Source organism: Peromyscus californicus, unplaced genomic scaffold (genome assembly GCF_007827085.1).
Source record: "Peromyscus californicus insignis strain IS unplaced genomic scaffold, ASM782708v3 Scaffold_4__1_contigs__length_199733344, whole genome shotgun sequence".
NCBI classification, from domain to species: Eukaryota; Metazoa; Chordata; class Mammalia; order Rodentia; family Cricetidae; genus Peromyscus; species Peromyscus californicus.
This window is the reverse complement of record NW_026294562.1, coordinates 50439015-50454949: the sequence shown is the minus strand read 5'-3', so window position 1 is coordinate 50454949 and position 15935 is coordinate 50439015. Positions and strand designations below refer to the sequence as shown.

General features: G+C 38.9%; 1 protein-coding gene across 1 annotated transcript; it reads left to right on the top strand.

Annotated features, from left to right (window-relative positions):
* Nucleotides 1-3617: 3617 nt before the first annotated feature.
* LOC128123779 (membrane-spanning 4-domains subfamily A member 4D-like) lies at nucleotides 3618-14901 on the top strand. Its single transcript, XM_052760086.1, has 6 exons — nucleotides 3618-3752; nucleotides 5729-5848; nucleotides 7853-7909; nucleotides 9222-9344; nucleotides 12999-13100; nucleotides 14755-14901. The coding sequence occupies exons 1-6, from the start codon at nucleotides 3618-3620 to the stop codon at nucleotides 14899-14901; spliced, it is 684 nt and encodes a 227-aa protein (XP_052616046.1).
* The last annotated feature ends 1034 nt before the right edge of the window (nucleotides 14902-15935 follow it).

Sequence of the window (15935 nt, the reverse complement as noted above, 5' to 3'; positions counted from 1 at the left end):
ATTAAAATAGCCAAAGAAAAAGGTCATGGAATTCTTGACAATCTGATTGTAGTAGAAAAACACTAATAAAGATATAATCTTAGGGATTCCCATGTGAGTTTAGATTTCAAATTTATGATCTTAATACCTGTGCTATTATTTCAACCAAGAAAAAATTACACAGATGTTCTGTCATCCCCACAGGGGACAGAGCTTTGCCAATATTCCTATACATCAATTCTACTTTGAAATATGTTTATTTGACAACAAAAGTGGAGTTTCATGTACACTTAGCACATTTAAATTCTATATACACAATTCTGTAGAAAAACAGTGACAGCAATGTGTAAATTTTTGCAAATAGACTTTGAAAAGCCATCTAAATGACATTAGTCTGAGTATATTAAGTATTTAAAATTGTATATTTGTTATATTTTGATATTTCTGCTTTATTTAGTTTTGATTTTGCTTTTTATTAATTTTAATATACAAAAATGGGTCATACAATTTTATATATCATAGCATTTTGTTTATATTCCTTTGTCAGAGTTTTACAAAGAGTAAATCTTCACACTTATTACAATAAACATTCTCGTTTTCTGTGAAAAAGAAACCTATTTGCCACTCTTTTTCAATGTATTTCACAGTAAACTTACACACCCTAGTTGAGGAATCGAAAGTCAGTTAACAGCTTTTGTAGAAAGAGCAGGAAGTAGGTGTGCTTTTCAGAAATTCATACCACAGCCTTTATGATTTAGAAAGGTCATAGAAGCAGCATGCAAATTTCAGCTGAGTGAGTGCTGAGTGTTGGGTGGGCACTGGATCTGAACAAAGACTCTGAGGAGCTATCCCAGAGCCTGCCCTTCATCAGACACAGACAGCAGGCATTGCAGGCTGGAAGAAGGTAGGTGCAGGGTTTTGCCTTCCTAGGCTTTCAGTATGATGGCTTTTAATTTACTGGATGAATATAGAACATCTAGATGGAAAAATGAGATCATCTTTCACTACACACATTATTATTTTGAATTAGAGTTGAGTACACATTTAAATGTGCCTTGGGAGTTAGTTTTTCATGCAAATAATAAGGACAAAGAAAAGACAAAGGCTTGGTAAAGTGGCAGCAATATTTTTTCCTCCAGGTCCAGGACCTCACCAGCCACAGGCAGATGGCTAGGTTGACAGTACCAGGCATGAATTTCCTCCTATTGAGTATTCTGTAAGGCCAATTTGACGGTTCTTGGCTATTATCACTATGGTACCCTTGTGGATATCTTGCCATGTTTATCCTTAGAGGAAGAACTTCAATTACTGGCTATTAAAAAAGGCAGAATCAGTCTTCTCCAACAATGAGTTCCCTTTTGGGTTATACAATCGAGCTGGTTATCCCTAAATATATACATATGAGCAACACTAAATGGACCCCAAGGTTGTTTTATATATATATATATATAGAGAGAGAGAGAGAGAGTCTGAGAGAGAGTATATATAATAATATGCATATGTAACAATAATAAAGAAAAAGAGGTCATGAAGGTGAAAGGGAGTGGGGGAACATGGGAAAAGTTGGAGGGAGGAGAGGGTGCGATGGAAATGATGTAAATACAGTACTCAAGTATGAAATTCTCAAAAATAAAGTAATAACATTAAAAAAGAAAGTTTAAATAAAAGACAAAGACCTCATCTGGACACTATGTGGGGTTGTTTTGCTTTCTAGTCTTTCTATTCCCAGGGTATCAAAAACCTGAAAACAATATTTAAATTATTGACTGATCATTATACACACTCTTTTTTTTTGTTTGTTTGTTTTGTTTTTTTTTTTGTTTTTCCAGACAGGGTTTCTCTGTGTAGCTTTGCGCCTTTCCTGGAACTTGCTTTGGAGACCAGGCTGGCCTCGAACTCACAGAGATCTGCCTGCCTCTGCCTCCCGAGTGCTGGGATTGAAGGCTTGCGCCACCACTGCCTGGCCATTTTACACACTCTTAATAAACTTCTTCCATAATATTCATCTCTGTCTCCTACATATTATCTTGACAATCCATTAGTTAAGACAATATCTGATCCATGCAGGATTTGGTAGAGATGCAGAGGATGGAGCCTGAGTGCCCAGCCTGATAGGCTTATAGTCTGCTTCTGAGATGGACTGTGACCTGAAATAGGTCTCCAAGCATCTTTGGTTTCATTTAGGAGACACACAGGCCATGAGCTGGGCAGACTTTTAGCAGTGTGAAGATCAGAAACAATCTTGAAAGCAATTGTGCCCAATGCACTCTTTCACAGGTGCTGTCAAAGTAATCCAGAGAATGTTTAATCAGAAATTCACATTTTAATGAAAGAGCTAGGTGTGAACTCCATATTATTGGATCTTAGGCCAGGCTTTTCCCTGCTTAGATTTCATTTCTCTATCATCATCTATTACTAACAAACTCTTGAAATTTAGGCTTTTTGTGTATGTATCTCTATTTTCTATTTAATAAAAAAGAAACTCACTCTACAGATTTCTCTTTAGTAAATGACTCACGAGGGGAATGTTAATAGACAAGGAAAATGTTAATAGACAATCAAGGTCTGAAGGTATTTCTGAGAGGCGTGGCAGAAGCCCTTTGTAAAAAGTGAAAAAGTTGTGCATTGGAATGGATTACACCCTTCATCTTGGGTTCCCTTAAGAACATCTTTGTCTACCGGAGTGTGAAAGGGAAGTACCAAATAGTGTTTGAATCCTGTCTTGCATTGCAGGTTGAGTAGTAAACAGCAGGGGGTGGGGGGATGTTGTATCTGATGGAAGCCAGAGACTGTGTGAGAAGAGTGAATTTGGGAGCAGATAGTGAGTTGGGGGTCAAACCTCCCGAAAATGAAGTCAACTTGTACAAATGCTTCAACAAGATTTGAAAATGAAGTCCAAAATATTTGTTGCTATCTAAAGAAAGCATATAAGCATTCAAAATAAGGCTAAGAAAATAGAAATAGAAGAGCTTCTCTTACTAAGAGAATAAAACTATTTTTGTAGCTTATCTATGTAGCAGGAATCTTAGAAGGTCTTATTAATAAATGAAACCTGAGGCCAGTTATTGGGGTGAATGCTAGAAGATCAGAGAAGCAGAACAAGCCACAGCTACCTCACCTTGCCAATTCCTCAGCTGATCCTGTTTCCTCAGACTGGAAGCCTCTGAGTCCTCTTCCAGAATGAATCTCAGCTGAACTGCTGCTCGAAAGCCTGAAAGCTTAACCAGCCAAATCCTTAACCAGTCAAATGCTTCAGGTTCCTGGTCTTCATGTCTTATATACCTTTCTGCTATCTGCCATCTGCCTGGCTGTTTCCAGTGTGGCCTTTAACTCACAGAGATCCAGAGGGATTTCTGCCTCTGGAATGCTAGGATTAAAGGCGTGTGCTACCACTGCCTATCCTCTATGTTTAATATTGTGGCTGTCCTGTTCTCTGACCCCAGATAAGTTTATTAGCATGCACAATATTTTGGGGAACAAAATACCACCACATATCTAGGCTAGATTTTTTTTATTATAACATGGGAGGGTTTAGTTTGGAATTTACCCTTAAGCAGAAACCTGGCATTGAGTCATTTCCAGAAGTTCATCCAAAATTTCGTTCTTATTTCAGCACTGTTTCTGCTGCCATGACAACCATGCAAGGAACAGAACAGACCATCATAGAGGTGATCCCTGGAGATGTTCAGCCCTCAAAAAAGTCTATTATAAGGTCACAACTGTGGAAAGAGAGTACAGAGAAATTCTTGAAGGGGGAACCCAAAGTCCTAGGGGTAAGATGTTTTTGGATCTGAGGGGAGTGTGATTTTGTAAATATCTAAATGATCAAAAAAAAAAAGCTAACACCAGGACTCAGTCCCACTTAGCTTAGGATTCATTAACACGTCTCAAGATCATTGGCATTAGATTTTCAAATCTATCATTTGCAAATGAATATGTTATTCTATCACATCAGACTTTAAATTTAATTATGCTTAAAATATAGGAACTTCAGGTCTGTTCTAAGCTGTGGGTCATCTAAGATGATCATATGTACTTCAGTGCAGAGAAAAAGCTATGCAAGTTGTTGCTGGGATTCAGGCCCAGGACTACCCACTGGTTGATAAACCCATACTGTTCTTATCCGTTTCCAGTGCCTTTCTTTTGCCTGCTACTCAGATGAGAAATCCTCTATTTTCCACATACTTCTATCTGCAGAAGAGTGTGCCTAAAAAAAAAATAGAGAACTTCAAAAGAATAACATCCTGGGCAAGTTAAAGGTCATTAAATGCAGAAGGTACTCACTAGCCCAACCTAACATCCACTGGGTAGCTGCCATTAGGCAGACAACTGTTTCAAATAGTCATTATTCATGATATACATTTTATGTCAACAGGGAATTTGTATATCTAAATATATCAATAAGAATTTATCAGTTGAGAGCAGTTTTACATTTACAGAAAAACTGAAGGAGAGATAAAGTTAGACACTCCCCAGTGCTGTGAACTCTGAGCTTAGTGCTCTGTGTTTTATGAATTCCTTTAAATATCAGTTAGGAAAAATCATAATGTTATCAGGCAACATTAATTCTTTTCATATGACATAAGACTATTCATAGTGGCTATTTCTTTTTCTGAGATTTGCTACAGTGTATTCTCGGGCAATTCCTCTAAGTGTATTGGATTTGTTGGCCTCTTCTTTTGGTTTTCCACAGTGCTATCCCCTGTATGATTTCTGAGAGTATTAATCACTTGTCTTCTCAGTTACTTTGCCTAGAAAGTCATTGATTTTATCTATCTCTAAAGGAAAATAAACCTAGGTTTTGTAAGTTTTATCCATTGATTCACTGTTTTGAATTCCAGTGGTTTTCACTCTATTTTTATTTTTTCCTGTTGATTAAATTTCTGTCTATTTTGGGAGTTCCCATAAATTAAAGTGCAGGAAGTTGACTTGGTTTAGATCTATCCTTTTTTTATTTTAAAAAATTAATTAAAATAGGATTATAAGCTTTCCCTCCACCCTTTCTTCCACCCACCCTCCCATGCTGCCCGTCCTTTCCATATCCATAACTTCTTTATCTTTAAAGATTATTGCTACAAATACACATACATATGAAATATATATATATACATAAATATGTAAATGTCTTTTCCAGTCTCTTCCTGTAGCCTACACATTTCCTTCTATGCACTGTTCTCATTTCCTCCCACATAACTTCATAAGTAGTTTTCATCTTGTCTAGTCTTTACTAAGGGAGTTCCCCCAATTTTCAGGTCACCGTATTCACATTCCTTCCTCATGCTCCGAGTCCCCAAAGAAGATCGTGTGTGCTGTTCATATTTTCTTCACTCTGCATCTAATTTTGTTTCTTCAAGTGGCTTCTTGCTGGAATAACTTCTTCCTAATTCCCGAGTCTTTCTTGTGTAAGCACGTGACAAAGGATAAAACAGTAGTAGAGATGCACAATGGGTATCATAAAAGTGCCTCTGGGAAGAACTTCACAAATTCCCAAGTGTGAAATTACTGAAATATGTGTGTGCGTATGTGTATGTGTGTGCATACATGTGTGTGTATGTGTGTGAGAGATATTCCAAGGGAAATTTACAAGTTAGTGCATCCCCCCTGTTTATGAAGACTACTGACAAGAGAATCACATTTCAAAATTCATCTGTGAATATTAAAGGTGGAGATGAAGGGAACTTAGTGGTTTGATAGTACTTAGCATGGACATCATTTTTTGGTGGATAATGTTTCACTTTTTTGTGTCTAGGTTGTACAAGTTATGATTGCTCTCATAAACCTCAGCTTGGGTGTGATAATGATGAATTCAGAACATTCCCTGCAAATCCTTTCAGTGTACATATGGGCCCCAGTTTGGGGGTCAATCCCGGTAAGTGACATATCATCTTATGTAACTGAAGATAATAACACTGTGTAGTAACTCCACTAACTTTGGGTGGAATCCTCTCTCTACTCTTTCAAGTAGTCTATAAGTTTGAGAAGAGTGTATCTAAACCTTATTCAGTTTTTTTCCTTCTTCATGTTGCACTATCAACATATCATTCACATAAACTAGGTGGACTGTTTATTTAATATGTCATTTAGAATACTGTGACAGCATGCAGTCCTGTACACCCACAAGAGTTACTTAAGCATGGGCACAACTAATTCCCTCAGGAGTCCAGAGGCTAGTCATTCCTAGGGTTGGTTATTCCGTGATACAAGAATGTCATCACCTCTTGATCAGAGAGCAATTGGACATGTTGATGTATCTATTTCATTACTCATAAATAGTTTACAAGTATACTCTTAAGCCCAAGGACAACCAGCTTGCATCTTTATTTGGGGAAACTGAGACCCATGTCTCTAGCTGGGAAGGGATCACTGAACTCTGAAGCTCCTCAAAGAAGGAGTGAAACGAGGGGGCGGGGTTAGCAAGAGAGAGGAGACAGAACCGAGCAGGTGATTCACAGAGTCTGCCTAATCAACTCTCAGTGAATTTTTAAAAGTTAAACAAGCTTCCTCTAAGTAAAACTGAAGAGATTGTTTTGTAGTTCAGTGTCAGTTAAGTATAAAATATCAAACATTTTCTTGGTATGAGCTGACAAGTGAAAAATAAAGTTCATAAACTTGGTTATTTTTCAACTAAGAATCCCATTCAAGTGTTGTAAGGTTTCCATTTATTGATAACCTTGAGAATGAGAAAATTTAGTTGTTTTGTAAACCTGATACTTTAATTTTCCCTTCCTATTTGCAACAGGTGTTCAATATTTGAGGAGTGCAAAAAATTTGAGGAATGCCACCAGCTCCCATACTTTTCAAAGTTGCATGGCACTTTACCTATCAATAATAATACCAATGATTATGTGATAATAATATATAATAATATTAATATGATAATAATACTACCGATAACACCAGTAATAGCTTTCATCGCATTATAATCTGGGCCTATTACTAAATGTTTTTGTATGTAATGTTCTTCTTCAACCAATCACTCCAATTTCTGAGAGATTTGCTTTCATCATCATTTATAAATAAAAAAATGAGACTAGGAAAGGGGAATATACTCAAAATCTATTCAGTCCATGAATGAGGACTCAGAATCTCATACATCTCCTCACTATGGTTTTCAGCATCCATCTTTATTTCCTATTCATTATCATCTTGGCAACCAACTCTCATAGTTCATGATGGAGGGTCAAACTCAAGGGGTCAGGCCTGCAGGGGAAGCAATTGACTGACAGCCATCTCCCCAAACTTACAACTACATCTTGATTTTAGTTTCAATGGTGTGATCCTACTGATTCTCTGATTAACTTTAAATCTTCTAAACCAAAATTTGGAAAGCAAATGCAGACATCTGTATATTTAGCTAAATAGTTTAAAGAGGTCAATTCAATCAAGTTGACAGCAGTCATTTAGAATAAATTGAAAATAATTGCCACATTGCTAGACTCAAATGAGCTGCAGTATTCTAGTGATTGTCTAATATAGAATTCAATTTTTGCCATTGTTTTATTTACAGCTTCAAATATATATTTCCAGCAAGAATAATTTCTGGTCTGTTTTTTGGGGGCGGGGGCTAACTTCTTCAGTTTGAGGGTCATGAGGGGAAAATCTTGTTATACAGACTGGGAGTTCTAGTATTCATTGCTTTTAAACAATTTTGGTAGGATGATAATTGCATAGTTAAAAAAGAAAACCTTGATTCTTCAAATGTCTCCCTCTTATTCCCCTGTTGCTGTGGCTAAGGGTGTGTGTGTGACAACTAATACTGCTTTGTAGACAATTGATCACTTTAATAGACCTAGTTGAGTTAGAAGGGAGTGTCAGCATGCTATGATTTATAACTGTATAAAGTTTTAACCTGAATTTTTCCTCTTATGACCAGTTCATGCTGTCCGGGTCCTTGTCCATTGCAGCAGCAGTGAGAACTACAAAGGGACTGGTATGTGTTTGTTTTGTTTTGCCATAAAATGTGAGTGATTTTATCAAGTATGCATTCTGCTAAAATGTAAAGGGGATTGATTCTATTTTCCTAAGGCCAAGGCAAGACTATGAGTTTTAGAAGGATCTTGCTTTCAAAAGTGTAGCTGAGCTACAGGTTCATAACAGGTCTCAACACGTCTGAGTGGATATTGTGTCAAGGCAGATGCTGGGAGAATCTTGGTCCTGGTGCAGTGAATTCTGGAGGAGGAATGCCAGGTAGGGTTAGACAGATGAACCTTGAAACTTCAGATCCAGCCCGTGACAATGAAATCAAATATTTGCAGTGGCAATAACATCATTGACTGACAGGTTAAAATGGCTTCTACAAATGTATCCAAAATGATAGATTTAAAAAAAATTACAGCGGCCATAGAGATAGCTCAGCAAATAAGAGCACTTATTGTTCTTAGAGAGGACCTGGATTTGATTCCAAGCACCCACATGATGGTTCACAGACCTCCAGTCCCAGGGGATCTGAAGCCTTCTTCTGATTTATGTGGGCACCAGGCATGTACATACATGCAGACAAAATTTGTACATATAAAAAAATAATGATTTTAAAAAGACATTTACAGCAGGATTTCTGTCATAAAACTGATAAAAGGCAACAGCCAAGAGTCCAGCAATTATTTCACTAACTAAAAGCCGCGTTTGAGTTTTCCTTCCTGCAATAGGTAAACATCAACTTCTGTAGCACGATCAAGGTGACCTTGCTACACCTGGGCTCCTATCTACCTCCTTAGCATCTTTAACCAGCTTTGACCAGTAAAATGTACCTCATAGTAGAGGCGCAGCAGACTTTCAGTTTCCTGAGTAGTTTTACTTCATACAAAAACTCGTTGTGCTGAACCATGAGAAGAGAATTGTGGAGCCAAATCTACAGCATAGGAGGAACTATGCAAGAGGGAGATGGGCATGAGTGACTGTCAGCATTCACATAAGAATAGTCAGGTGTTTGTAGCAGAGTGTGCTGGGAAATGACAGACAGGGCTTTCCAGATAACGTGTCAAAGACTGAAATTTTCACTGTGAAATTTGAAGAGTATCTTGTGCCCTTGAAAATCATCTGGAGAATTTAGTCTTAGGAAAAACAATACAAAGCTTTTTCTTTGGCATGGGATTTTAGAAGTAAAGACATCATAAGGAAAGACACAGATTCTACTTTTGGCAAAAAGACGATGAAATGCATTAATAAAGTCATGGTGTATTTCAAATATCGATGGAGCTATACCAAGAATGCGACTGAATTAACTGATTCCTATTTCTTTCTAGGTCATCAGCAGTATAACTTTGAACACCACTAGCTCTGTGGTGGCTGCAGCAACAAGTATAATAGGTTTCATTAGTGTGCTTTCGAGTGCATTTCGTATTCCTTATACAATCAGAGTTCTTGTGGTGAGTATTTCATCGCTGATGGGATGCCCCAGTGGAGGCAAGGGTTCACTGACTCTCGCAAAATCAACCATCAACCCTTTGATTGTAAACCACATTGGGGAGGTAGGGATGATTTGGAAGTAGAACAGTTATTTATTTAGGGATCAGGTGACATCAGATTATTTCCCTTCTGTCTATAACTAAGTAAAAAGGAAACCAGTAATGTGGCTAGTTCACAGACATAGGGGCCCATATGTCATGTCAGATCTTGAGTTGGCACTCCAGAGAGATACAAAATAAAACCAAGTTCCTAATAGTGGGGGGTTCCAAACCCCTTGGGAGGAAAGATATATTGTATACCTTATGATTTTACAAAGCAGATTTAAAAGGGTGAGCTCCTTGTAAGAAAGAAGAGATATAGTACTTGTTACCTGGAACCATCAGAATAAGCCACATGGAATTGCCAATGACCAGCCAAAGTGACTTAGAAAAATAACAATCCCTACATCTTAAAGTAGTTTATTATAAACACATATACACCTGCTACTTATGTTGAAAATCTTTCTTTCGTTTTGTTTATATTGCTGTTTTCAGTTTGTGTGTTTGTTTGATATCTCTGGATTTGGGAGTCTTGCTATATGGCCTGGGCTGTCCTTGGATTAAAAATCACCATCTCATCTCTGTGTTGGGATTTTAGTTGTTTAGTTGAGCTACCAGTCCCAGCCTGTTCTTGTTTATGTAAATTAAATTATGTTATGTGAGACTGCTTATGAATCACATAAGAGTGATTAAATATCTGTAAGGGAGAATATGAGGCATACAGACCTAACTTCTGCACTCTCTGACCCTCAAAGAAACATTTAATCTACCTATCTAGATGGTCACATTTCTGAGGACAAGGCTACCATCTCTCCTGCTTGCTGTTCTATCGGGGACTATGGGGGTCCAGGCCCTGGATAGTCCTCTCCTAGGGTCCGGGAAGAATCTACAACCAGCTGCTAATTAATCTTTGATGAAAAGAAATGAATCTATGTACACGAAACTCCTTAGTCCATATACTTTATTATTTTGTGTCTGTTCTCTCTCTACAAGCTTATACTCTGCTCTCAGTTTTAGCTCCTTTCCTGCCAAATTTCTCCTACACTTATCTGTTGTCCCCTCTAGGTTCTATCTTAATTCCTTCTTTTAGTTCTGCCCCTCCTAGGTTCTCAGCCATCTAGTTCTTGCCCATCTCAGCTCCTCTCCCATCTCCTTCTCTCTCATCTTGTTCTTCCTCATCTTGTTCTTCCCCATCTGGCTCTTCCTCATCTTCCATCTCATTCCTCTAGTACTCTCTTCTAGCCCTTCAATCTAGTTCTTCCCTATCTCAGTTTGTTCCTCTCAAGTTCTTACCCATCTAGTTCTTCCATTCTCTTTTCTCTTCTCCGTCCTGTCGTGCCCTGGAAGTCCTGGTATATATACACTTACAAGCAGTAATCTCTTGGCAGTGCAAAGCCAGGTTTCCAGGGTCAAAAAGAGGGTTGATGAGAATCCCATAGAGGGGCAATACCCGTTAATTATCATTTGCAACCACAAAGGGAAGTGACCAATGGGGAAATGAATTAACTAAAGGCTAAATTCAGGTAATATGTAAGAAGATGGATCTTATGTGCTCAACTATAGTCTTAAGCGTGATTGGTAGAAAATGTTAAAAATCGATAAATTGCTAGGTCAATGGGAGAAAATAAAACTGCCTTCTTTTTTACTGTGGCTCCTATCTGTCCAAGCTATCTATCATTTTTCTGCAGGGTGGGGGATAGTGTACTCAGTCGCTAGGCAACCTGTGTACAGCTAGATGCCTCTGGTGATAGTTAAAGGGAGATCTAGAACTAGAGGTAAGGTTTGGGAAAGGAGGAAGTAAAGCTTAATTGGCACATCCACCAGGCCTTCTCAAACAGGTAGCCCGGATGCTTAAGTCTGTTCTTAGAGAGTACTGAGTAATCTCTGATAAAGTACTTTCCTCCATCTGGGGATGGACCTGGCCGGATGCTGCCAATGATGATAATTACAGGGAGGCTTGAACTGGGGTTCTGGCTGAGCATAGCTGTCAGCACATTAGGTTATCTAAATATTCCTAGAAGTGGTTAGGTAAGGAGTTAGAGGTCTATAAAGTTAGTAAGGCAGTAAGAAAGGAGGGTCCAACCTAATTTGAGTAAAGCTATTACTCAACATCCTCCTAACCTAGGCAGTGCCTCCTTGTGGGATTTACGTTAAGTCAGGAGACTTGTAAGTGGACTGTGATTACTGTTAGTCCTTAAAAGTGGCTAAGGGAGATATCTGATTCCAGAGAAAGCCTTTCCTGAGGCTGTTCTCCAAATACCTGGAATGTGTATGTCCAGAGAATGATCAATCTACACTGTTAGCCCTTCTTAGGGAAAAGTCAATTGGAAAAACTGTGAAAGCACACATGATTTTCATACCGGAAGACAGCTGATATTATAACAAGCCAAATAACACCAAAAGCTCCTTGGAATTTGGCTTCCTCTAGAGGAATTCCCTGATCCCTCCAGGTAGTGACTTTGCCATAACCAGCTGAGTTCTTATGATATATTCCTGCGGCCTACAGCACTGTTCTGCCCTTGTGCCTGCCACAATGCCTGAAACACAGAGACTACTGGATCTGTTGAGGCAGGAGCAAGGATTAAAACAACAAATGCATATATTCTCAAGGCCCACTGAATCAGTATTTCCATGTGCCAAGCTCCTCATCTATTGACTAATTCACAGCAGAGAGAGCATTTCTGATCACTGAGAGAAAAAGACAGAATATCCAAACCCAGCAGTTCCAGGCACCAGTACAAGGCAAGAGAATTCAGAACAAACGTACTACCTTTGTTCCTCCATTTTGATCCTGTGGTCTGGTGAAGAATCAGACAAAGTCAAGTGCCTTGAATACTAAGGGATATGCTGTTCAACACAAATCAGTTATCATAGCTGTGATGATTACTACCAATGGAGTGCATAATCCAGATATATTACAGGATGACAGAAGTTCAAAATGAGTCTCAATTGCATAAAATCAAAATGTTGACAGGGCTGTTGTCCTGCCTGGGAGATTTAGGGAAAGGTAATTTTCTTGGCTTTTGTGTTTCTACATTCTGTCTCCATCCCTCGGCTCATCATTCTGTCCTCTGTTTTCAAGGCAAGTACTGAAGCCTCCTCAGGCTCTAGGACTTTGATTCTTCAGCATCTTGCTTCTACTTGTGAAGATGTTGTAATAACTTGGACACCTTGCACAGGCCAGGATAGTCTGCCTATATTATCTAATAAACAACCTTCCTTCCCACTGAAAACTCGTATCTCCCCATTCCAGGGCTTGGTTAGAAAGCCAACCTGAAAGACCATTCTCTTCAAATGTGGAATAATATTATGATTTTTCTCCATGTGAAATTTTTAGCACCAGAGCATAGCAGATTCTGGAGCCCTGATAATTTTTAATAATAAAAAATTGATAAAAATAAATGACATTCAGGAGGCCAAGAAGTTGTCTAAGTGTTGGGCCATATCAAAAGCTGGATTTCCAAATGCCTGGCTAGGGTCTTTCCACTTTGGGCATGGTAGTCAAGGGGGAGGACATATTTCAAACTTATAATCTCCACTCACTCTTCACATTCCTTTGTATGAATCTGTTTTTAGGGTATGGATGCTTTGATGTTCATTTTAAATGTGCTAGGATTCTGCATTACCGTGTCTATTGCTGCCTTTGGGTGTAAGGCATCCTGTTGTACCTCCAGTGAGGTAAGTATCAGTCCTTGTTAAATGATGTTCAGTAGATCTCTATTGCTCTGTAATCAGTCACATAAATCTAGCAGCTAACAAGGACACATCTTCATTGTCTCTCACCTTCCTCAAGTCAAGACCATCAGCTGGGTCCTCTGCTCAGACTTCAAAGGCTTACCAGAGGAACTGAGGTTCCCTTTGGGGTTTTTAGCTTCATTAATAAAAGAGTTTAGAACCAGACTCAGAAGGAAGCTCAGGAACATTTTTATGACATTTTGGGGGAGGGAAAACAACCGGACAGACAAGCTGAAAATATCTGCAGCCTTCAGGCAGAGGGGAGATGGAGAGAAAGATCTAGAAAACACAGAGAGCCTGGGAAAATATGTTTATGATTGCCAAGCCATGGATCTGAGTTCAGAGGTTACACAATTCCAAATCTGTGTGTTTCAGAGCAAAGGACTGTACCAGGGACTTGTGCTTAGAAATAGAAATAGAGACAATTTATTAAGAAAAAGAAAAGTATTCCTAAAAATGGAACTGGGTTTGTAAGGTGTAGAAAGAATCCAAAAGGCTTCCAGCCACAGAATGTAGCACCCTTTACAGGACTGTGAGAGATCCTGCCTCTTCTGTTTGTGTCTCACAGATTCACCGCCAACCATCCCCACCTAGCAAGCTCTGTTCCTTAGATGAAACCCAGGTGGAAAAGTCTTTCCAGTCTTCTTCTGTGTACTGGTTTCTTTCACATGCTAATCTTTATTGTTTGAGAATGTCATAACTGTAGATAGTGCGCTTTGATCAAATCCAACTCCTTTTCCTCTACTCTAATCCCTCCTTTCAAGACCCTGTTGTCTTGCATTAAATGTGCTCAGGAAGTTGACTGGGCTATTGTTTATGAGAAACTTTCAGTTCATGCACACATGGCCATTGTCTTTCCCCAAGAACTGATGCAGATGATCTTGAGCCATGAGGAGGAAGAGGGTTACATAGAGATAAGAAAGTGACAGACTTATGAGGAGAAAAAAAGACCAGGAAGTAGACCATGAGGATTATATGCCAGGAGTGTCCTCAAAGCTGCAAGGCTTCAAATAGAGAAAGGAGCCAGTGAAACCTAGCAATTGCTCCCTAGAGCTGAGCGATGCTGTTCCTGCTGACCTCCTGTGTTAACCCACAAAAGCAGTGGCCTAGGGGCATGTGATGCTTAAGCATGTACATCTTCTTTATTCTACCACTGCCCCACATCACTTGAGTTTGTGAAGGACAGGATTTTCCCAAGTCTCATGACGCTTCTGCCATTCTGGGCCACTGTCGGTGTGGAGAACTTTGTTTGTGTCTGTCAGGTTACAGTATGGATGTGCTGCTGTCAACAGGAGTACACTTGTTTGGAAGAACACCATTGTCATTTTCCACAACACCTTGAATCTTAAGCCATTTACATGGAAAATTCATGCTCCAAGATGTGCTGCAAACACCAGCTTCTCTGGTGAAACTCTGCTGTAAAATGAGCATCCTATGTGTGCAACACCTGACCTATGCCTGAGACACCAACCAGGGTGATGTAGGATTCAACTCAGTAGTAACAGTGTAGACACTGGTAAAGGTGACATTGTAGGGTAAGGAGAAGGAAGCTCTGAATATACTGGGTGACTCAGTGACATTGTGATTCATTTCACAGGTTGTGGTAGTTCTGCCAGCAAATCCTGCTGTGTCAGCAGCGGCACCTCCCATGTCACTACAACCATTGGTACCACCAGTATACCAACAACGAGATGTTCCAGAAAATCTATACAAGAATCCCACTGGAGGAAGAGTCCAATTCTGATTTGTGTGTGTGTGCGTGTGTGCATGCCTGCATGCATGTATGTGATTTCAGAATCATGTTCTCATTGTGTGTTTACCTGGGGAATTAATGCTTCATTGTACTGGCTTTTGGTGGGAATATCAGACCTGTTATAAATAAATAAACCCAAGCATTTACTAGGCCAACAACACCTGAGTATCTTCCATTCATTGTATGTACATGGGTATTGAATTGACAAAGAAGTTTCAAATGCAAACTGAAAAAAAATGTGTTAGCAAAATGAGGTCTCTGAGAAGTGAAGACTACAGTTCACACTTTATTTGAGGCTTTTGCTAAATAAGGAGATTTAGCTACTCATGATCATGTAAAGACACATAAATTATGTAAGACAATAGGCAAATTAAAACATTAACTATAGCAACCAATTTTAATCTCTATGTGCATGTGCATGACATAATACCATAGTGTATACTTTAATTAATATGGCGAAAAACTACAGTGAAGACAAGTGGTTGAAATCAGGATACCTGATTCCTAAATACACACACACACACACACACACACACACACACACACGCGCACACACACACCTTCACGCATACACTGTGCATCTCTCTCTATACCTCTGTCTCTCTGTCTGTCTGTCTGTCTGTCTCTCTCTCTCTCTCTCTCTCTCTCTCTATATATATATATATATATATATATATATATATATATATATATATATATATACACATGTATATCATATGTATGTGAGTATGTATGTATAGTATATGTGTAGTGTAGATACAGGGAGCAGATACACACATATGTATGTATGTATTATATATAATCTAAAAAAGGCAGTTTCTTATTGTTGTGAATTGAATCTGCAATGTCCCCTACAGATTCACTTGTTTGAACACTTGGTCCCTAAGTGGTGCCACTCTTTTGAGAGATTGCTGAATCTTTCAGATATGAGGCCTACCTTGTGAAAGTGAGTCACTAAAGGTTGGCTTTGAAGGTTCTGTGGCCTTCCAGTTTCTTCATGAGCTTTCTGCTTCTGGGCAAGCCTC

Coding starts and splice junctions, on each gene's coding strand:
- LOC128123779 (XM_052760086.1), top strand. CDS start 3,618: ATGCAAGGAACAGAACAGACCATCATAGAGGTGATCCCTGGAGATGTT. Junction 9,345..12,998: donor ATACAATCAGAGTTCTTGTG/GTGAGTATTTCA, acceptor ATCTGTTTTTAG/GGTATGGATGCTTTGATGTT. Junction 13,101..14,754: donor CCTGTTGTACCTCCAGTGAG/GTAAGTATCAGT, acceptor TTCATTTCACAG/GTTGTGGTAGTTCTGCCAGC.